The 7,796-nt window shown below is 42.8% G+C and overlaps 1 protein-coding gene across 6 annotated transcripts in view; it reads left to right on the top strand.

Annotated features, from left to right (window-relative positions):
* The window catches only part of CDKAL1 (CDK5 regulatory subunit associated protein 1-like 1), a 645,197-nt gene extending 641,595 nt beyond the window's left edge, over positions 1–3,602 (top strand). For all 6 annotated transcript variants that reach the window (XM_005869973.2, XM_005869971.2, XM_005869975.2 and 3 more), the window contains one exon: positions 2,490–3,602. In XM_005869973.2, the coding sequence (XP_005870035.1) occupies positions 2,490–2,663 (174 nt within the window). In that variant the 3' untranslated portion in view covers positions 2,664–3,602. The remainder of the gene's footprint in view (positions 1–2,489) is intronic.
* The last annotated feature ends 4,194 nt before the right edge of the window (positions 3,603–7,796 follow it).

Here is a 7,796-nt window from a genome sequence, read left to right as displayed (position 1 = left end):
ACACACACACACACACACACACAAGGAATATCCTTTCAATTTACCTGTCCCCTCCCCCATGACCGGCCCTGGGCATCCATGGGAAAGCCAGGCCAGCCCCCCTCTCAGGAGCACACTTGGGATCATGCAGGAGACAGCAAGAGACAGGCCATGCACTACTGTTGATAGGTGCCGTGATGGGAGCCAGCCAACGGGACGCTCAGCCCGAGAGGGGTGCACCTAACCCTTCCTGCTGTGCACCAGTGGAGGGCAGCTTCCTGCTGGGGTGTCCTTCAAGAACATAAGAACAGAAGGCAGAGAGCAGATAGTGGGTAGAGGGGAGGTGGCTGGTTCAGGTAGGGCACAGAACTGGGGCAAAGTGTTTTAGGTAGAGTTGTGGGGTTACAGTGACATTTTTCTTTCCTTTGTAGTTTCATTGACAACAGCATTACCATAATATTAGATATCGAAGAAAAAGCAGGTAAAAGTGGACCCTAGCACATCTGAGAGTTGAATCCCACTTCATAGCTTGTGGAACCCAGTCTCCCCTTCTCACATCGGATGGTTTCATAAAGCGCCTCTCCAGAAGGTTCACTCACTGAGGGCTGAGAATAAGAGGTGCTGACTTCCCAGTGGGCATAGCTTCTCCCTGTGGGCGAGTGCTATGAGGGTGGTACCCAGGACAGGGCGTTGTCATGTTGGGACTATTGATGAGTGCTGTGGTCCAAGTGTTTTCCAAGCCACACTACTGGAATGTAAAAAATAGCAGCCCTTAATTTAAACCTATACACTGGCCGGCATGGCTCAGTAGTTGAGCATTGACCTATGAACCAGGAGGTCATGGTTTGATTCCAGTTCAGGGCACAATCCCCATTGTGGGGTGTGCAGGAGGCAGCCAATCAATGATTCTCATCACTGATGTTTATTTCTCTCTCCCTCTCTGAAATCAATAAAAGTATATTTTAAACCTATATTCCAGGTACTCTGCCTGGGCTCTGGGCATGTCATTTCTAAGCCTTTCAACAACATCAGGTACATATTGGTCTCCTTACTTCACAGAGGAGCTGGTTAGGGTTAGAGAGCTTAAACCACTTGCCCAAGGTCACAAGGCTGATGAAGGTCTGAACTTGGGCTTAGTTTCTGGTCTGCTCATTCATTATGCTGTGTGCCTCCTGATGGTATGTTTAAGGAACAAATATAGCTTAAATCAATGAATCACATTTGAAAAACAAATAAAATAGTGACTTTGCAATTGTGTTAAAGGAATGTCTGCAGTTTACATATTCCATGAGAACCACAAGATACCTTATTTGAGTTTTAAATGTTTAAGACACTCTCTCATTTGATTCCCATAACAAACCATTGATGTGCAAATACTAACAGCATCTCCATTTTACAGGTGATTTTGTATGGCAGCAAAGAGAGGATAAGGGTTAGGGTTGGGGTAGGGTTAGGGTTCGGGTTAAAGCCCAGAGCCCAGGCACTTAGGATTCCTAGAACTGGTCCCAGTTGTGCCTGTGGGTGTTACATGTGCTCAGGGTAAAAAGCCTGTCTTTCCCTTCCCCAACAATAAGTATGTAACTGTTAGAGAAGGGGCAATAATTAGAGATGGACTTTTGTTACCATCTAACCAGACTAAGCTTTCTCCACTGTCTTCATTTATCTTTAATTGATTGAAATCTGATCCCTAAAGTTTCTGAACATGAAAGTTGTTTTTGGTTTATATACTTGGTTCTACTGTAACACATCAACAAAATGAAAAGGCAGCGTACTAAATGGGAGAAAATATTTGCAAATTATATATCTGATATCTAATAAGGGGTTAATATCCAAAATATATAAAGAACTCATACAACTCAATAGCAAAAAAAAAAAAAATGAACAGAGGCTCTGAATAGACATTTTTCCAAAGAAGACATATAGATGGCTAGCAGGTACATAAAACGATGCTCAACATCACTATCCTCAGGGAAATGCAAATCAGACAACAGGGAGGTATCACCTTACACCTGTCAGAATCACTATTCTTAAAAAGACAAGACGTAAGTGTTGGCAAGGATGTGGATAAGGGAACACTTGTGCACTGTTGGTGGGAATGTAAATTGGTCCAGCCACTGTGGAAAGAGGTATGGAAGTTCCTTACAAAATTCAAAATAGAACTACTATGTGATCCAGCTATTCCACTTATAGGAATATTTCCAAATATTCAAAAACACTAACTCAAAAGGATATATACACTGAAACTTCTCATCACAAGACAAATAAATGTGTGACTCGGCATGGTGATAGATGTTAAGTGGTCTTACAGTGGTGGTCATTCACGGTGTATACAGACTTCGAGCATTAGGCTGTACACTAGAAACTAAGACAAGGTTATATGTCAGTTATATCTCAATGTGTTTTTTTTAAAAAAAAGAAGTTCCTTCTTGGGACCCATTACTTGATTGATAGCATAATGGGGCTTTCTTTGCATTTTAAAATTATTTTCTCCTGTGTCTCTCCCTTTCTAGGAATTCAGAAGCAGGCGTGGGGGTCCCCTGAGCTCCATGTCCCAGCGCGACTCGGCGGGTTCCAGAGTGGGGCTGCGGCTGCGAAGCCTCCGTCAGGACGGAGCACTGACGGTGTCTGTGGGCCTCGCCCTCTTTGCTCTTCTTTTGGCTCTTTTTGTCAAGCTCTATAATTAAAACACAACTAAATGAAACATCTGCGAAGAAGAATAAATTCCTAATTAAAGTCTTCAGTGAAGAGGAAGCAACCACATCAGTTCTCAAAGGGCAGTCATTTATACTGGCCTCCTGGCCGCCTTTTAGCCACACTTTTTGATGAAGCTCACCCTGTCTCACGTGGAGTGGGGCCCACTGGTTATTTGAGCTCAAACTTCATAACAGCTGCCATAGCCTGTCTTTCACATTAAGCTCCTTTTGGTTTATTTTTAGCAAGAAATGCAAGTGGCTGCATCGTCTTTAAATCGTCAATCTTCAGGTCAGAACCTGACATACAGGAGTGGGCCTGGTCACCTCTTCCTTATGTGAGAAGACTTTTCAACCTTTAATAAACATTTTTAAATGCATCTCCTTCTTTATGCTTTGTCCGAAGTCCTGATGCTACAGATATCTTATTTCTCGCAGCAGATGTGTTCCTGAAAAGTTTATAGCAAAGCCTACTTTTGGATCTTCAATCCTTTCGGAATGTGTGGGGGAGGGGGATGGCTGGACGACTCTGCCATTGAAAGGACTCTCTGCAGCGGTGGAGAAGTAAGGAAGTACCCAGTTCCTTAGCGCCCATGCACTTTCAAAAACGGGATTAGTCCAGTTCACACTGTGCCCCTTTTCGGACATTTTTGCTTGATTGCATCAGAGGTTTATTTCTACCTGCCATTGTTGACCTTTACTGAAGGAAGTGGCTTCTTTCATAATGAAAGGAATTGGCGTAATAAGAAATCATCAGAATTTGAAGAACTTATTTGGATTGTATCAGCACAGGGAAATCAGGTGCCCTGTGATTACCATAGGACATTTTTCCTCTTTAAACCCACACCCTGTTCAGCTCTTCCCTTTATCACAAAAATGTTTCAGCCTTTTATGTGTCTTGTAAGGAATCCAAATTAAAATTTAATTATGTCATCAGTTGGTGAGTTAGTACATTTCTCCCGAAACTGGTATGTGAGTCTAAGAGGAAATCACATTTAAAAAACAAAGTCTGGGGGGTGGGGAGTGAAGGGGGCCTAATATATGGTGACAGTGACAGAAGATTTGACTTTGGGTGGTGAGCACACGGTGCAGTATACAGATCTTGTAACATAGAGATCCACATCTGAAACCTATATGCTCCTATTGACCAATGTCACCCCAATAAATTTAATATGCGTGCCAAGATGAAGTCCCCCTCAGGTGGGGTCCCCAAGTAAGCATGAGGAGCAGAGTCCCTGTCAGCGTGTGTAGAGCAAGAAGGCACTCTGTTGTGTTAAGCCACTGAGATTTGGGAGTTATAACCTAGCCTATCCTGATTCATACAGAGTCCGTCACCATAGGACAGTTGACCTGCACTTTGTAAATATAGCTGCTGTTGTGCCTCATATTGTCTTTTCATGTTTTCTCTTAGGGCCAAAATCCTCCTGTTTTGTAAATATAGCTGCTGTTGTGCCTCATATTGTCTTCTCATGTTTTCTCTTAGGGCCAAAATCCTTCTGTAACAAACCTTCCTTCCTTCCTTCCTTCCTTCCTTCCTTCCTTCCTTCGTGGCCCTCTCTGTCTAAAAGGAAAGTTATACAGAGGTCTGTCTCAGGCTGCTATAATAATGCCATAGAGTGGGTGGCTTATAAATAGTAGATATCTCTGACAGTTCTGGAGGCTGGGAAATCCAGGATCAAGGTGCCAGCAGATGTGGTGCATTGTGATTCATGGATGCTGTTTTCTGGCTGCATCCGCACATGGTGGAAGGGGCAGGGGAGCTCTCTGGGTCTCTTCTTATAAAGGGACTAACCCCATTCAGGAGGGTTCCACCCTCATGACCTACTCACCACCTGAAGGCCCCACCTTCCACCATCATATTGGGACTTGGGTTTCAACATATGAATTGGGGGTGGGGGAACACAAACATTCAATCTACAGCAAAATATTCTTCAGTACTTTGGACCATTTTGTTTCTAAAGGTAAACTCTTAGAGGAAAACATACAGATGAAAATGTACATAAATTATAGGGGACAGCTTGATGGATTTTCAAAAAGTAAATACACATAACCAGCCCCAGTAGACTCGCCATGCACCTTCCCAGACATTAATTCTGCCCCAAAAAGGTAACCATCACCCATATTTATAATACCATAGATTGGTTTGCCTGTTCATGAACTTTATATAAATGGCATCGTAATCAAGTACTATTCCCTGTCTGCCATTACCCAACATTACTTGTGAGTTGCATCCAGGTTGTTGTATGTAGCAGTATCACTTGTGTTGCTGAATAGAATTCTACTGTATGAACGTACCACATTGTATTTAGCCATCCTACAGGTGGATTGTTTCTAACTTTCCGGCTGTCATGAATAGTGCTGCTCTAAACTTGTGTTTTGGTGCACATGTGTAATCACTTGTGTGCTGAGCATATATCCAGAACTCAGATTGCTTAGTTGGGTCTTATGCATATGCTCAGCTTCAGTAAATACTGTCAAGTGGTTTTCTTGATTGGTTGTACCAATTTACATTCCCCCCAGCAGAGTTCTGGATGCAATCCATTTATTGACATGAACTCCACCATTCTCCCCACTACTACTTCTCTCTGTACCCTTGCCATTTTTTGGCAGACCTTACCTCTGACTTCTCCTACCTGTGGGTTGGCCCTATCTATACTAATAAAAGGGTAATATGCTAATTAGACCAGATGTCTTCCATACATACTTCCGGACAAAGCCACAGTGGCGGGAGCCGAGGCAGAGGTGGTTACGAGCAATCAGGCCAGCAGTGGAGAGCAGTTAGGGGCCAACAGGCCGGCCAGGAAGAGCAGTTGGGGGCAATCAGGCCAGCTGGGGAGAGTAGTGATCAGGTCTGCCAGGGAGAGCAGTTAGAAGGTGATCAGGCCAGCAGGCAGAGGCGGTTAGGGGCGATCAGGCAGGCAGGCAGGTGAGTGGTTAGGAGCCAGTGGTCCTGGATTGCGAGAGGGATGTCCAACTGCCAGTTTAGGCCCGATCTCTGCAGCAGTCAGACATACCCCAAGGGGTCCCGGATTGGAGAGGGTGCAGGCTGGGCTGAGGGACCCCCCAACCCCATGCACGAATTTTGTGCACCAGCCTCTAGTAGTAATAATAATATTGATAACTATCTAGCCCTTAAATGTGCCAGATATTATGAAGTGCACTTTACAAGTGTTAATCAGTCCCAAATAAAAAACAACTTTGGGATAAGTATTATTATTCCCATTTTATTGAAAAAAAAAATCTAAAATTCACAAGATTAAGTAACTTCCAAGGGACTCAGAGCTAAGTTATAGAGACAGGACTTGAACATAGCCTGACTCTGAAGCCCATGTTTCTACACTGTCCACTCGTGCTGCTCCCTTGTACCCTGTCTTCCACCTGAGCCTGACTGTGCCAACAGATCTGTATCTGGGAGGGACCGTGTGGATGCCTGGATTCTGGGCAGCTCTGTCCTTCTCTCAGTGTTGTGTTGCTCCAAGAATGTGCGTGTACTGAATGCACTTAATAAAGATTTATTAATCAAGTTTTGCCTTCCTCCTTCCCTCCCTTCCCTTCTCACTTTCCCTCTCCCTCCCTTTTTCTTTCTGTCTTCTTTATTAAATGTGAGATAGTCAATAGGAGAATGTAAAGAATTCTTTTCTAAAAACTTTTTTGCTGGGAAAATGTGTCTACAAACATCAGATTTCCATATGTTGTTCAGTCAAAACATATGCTTTTCTACTGACTTCATTTCTGGTTGAAATTTCAGTATATATTATGTCATGAAGAGAGAATTTGAGTTATAAATGAAACTTCAAGAGGTTTTATAATTATTAAACTAGAAAAAAATGGAGAAAGGAAGAGAAGGGCAGGAAAGAAGAAAAAGGAAAAGAAAAAAGATATTCTTAAGACTTGCCTGGCCCCCGAGGCACCCGAGGGTGCTGCAGTGCACTCACAGGAATGCCATCGATATCTTAAATGTTCAAGATCAACACAGCAACATCTGTTAGATTCATGCAAACTACTATTAGCTCAAAATAGTTCATAATTTCAACATTAGAATTCACAACATATTTTGATGATGCCCTGTGTTTGTGAGTGGATTTTCAGCAGTTGCTTTGATGTATCAAGTGAAAATGGATGTGGAACAAGACATGAAGGTGATCTTATTCCAAGGTTTGAGAGTTGTGCAGGGCCCAACAGATGCCCAGTTTCTATTGATAAATAATGACAATTTTAGACTGAAATAAAATATTTTTTTCAATTTACATGTATTACTTTTTAAAACTTTTTATGAGATATGAGGACATACATATTAAGTTGTTAGGGCCTGCCTACTTAATGAACAGAATGGGTAGCTGTTTTGGCCTTGGGGTGCCATGAATCAAGAAAACTTGAGAACCTCTACTTTATGATACAACCCAATTTAGAGAATTCATGCCCAACTTTGATAAATGTGTACTTGCCTTACTACAGAGCTTGGTTTTTATGGTGTTCAAACCATAAATTTGGGTTAAGGAACTGTGAAGGCGCTAAGGACCTGATTCAACTGGATTCATATTTCAGTTGTTTCCAATACAAATTTGAGGTAGATAGGGAAAGAGCATGAGATTTTTTTTAAATTCTTTATTAGTTGAGGTATTACAAATGTGTCCTCATCCCCTCCCATTAAACCCCCATCCTCCCCCACCCCCACCCCACTCATGCTCTCATCCCCCTGTTGTTCATGTCCATTGGTTTGGCTTATATGCATGCATACAAGTCCTTTGGTTGATCTCTTCCCCTTGCCCCCTCCCTCCCCTACTTTCCCTCTGGGGATTAATAGTCTGATCTCTGTTTCTCTGTCTTTGGATCTGTCCCTGTTCATCAGTCTATGTTGTTCTCTATACCATACCACCCTGAACGCGCCCAATCTCGTCTGATCTCAGAAGCTAAGCAGGGTTGGGCCTGGTTAGTACTTGGATGGGAGAGCATGAGATTTTTGACATCAGCAAAAGTTTGGTTTCAATGGCAGCCAGGCCACTTTCTCTTTCTCATCTGTAAAATAAGGGCATGATTCCATTGCAGGATCGTTGGAAGACTAAATCAGCTTATCATATGTCAAGTCCTGTGTCTTTGGCACACATCATTTCTCCCCTTTTCATATTT

The sequence above is a fragment of the Myotis brandtii genome, unplaced genomic scaffold (assembly GCF_000412655.1).
Source record: "Myotis brandtii unplaced genomic scaffold, ASM41265v1 scaffold311, whole genome shotgun sequence".
Classification (NCBI taxonomy): Eukaryota; Metazoa; Chordata; class Mammalia; order Chiroptera; family Vespertilionidae; genus Myotis; species Myotis brandtii.
The sequence above is the reverse complement of the archived record's forward strand: the minus strand, read 5'-3'. Positions and strand labels throughout refer to the sequence as shown.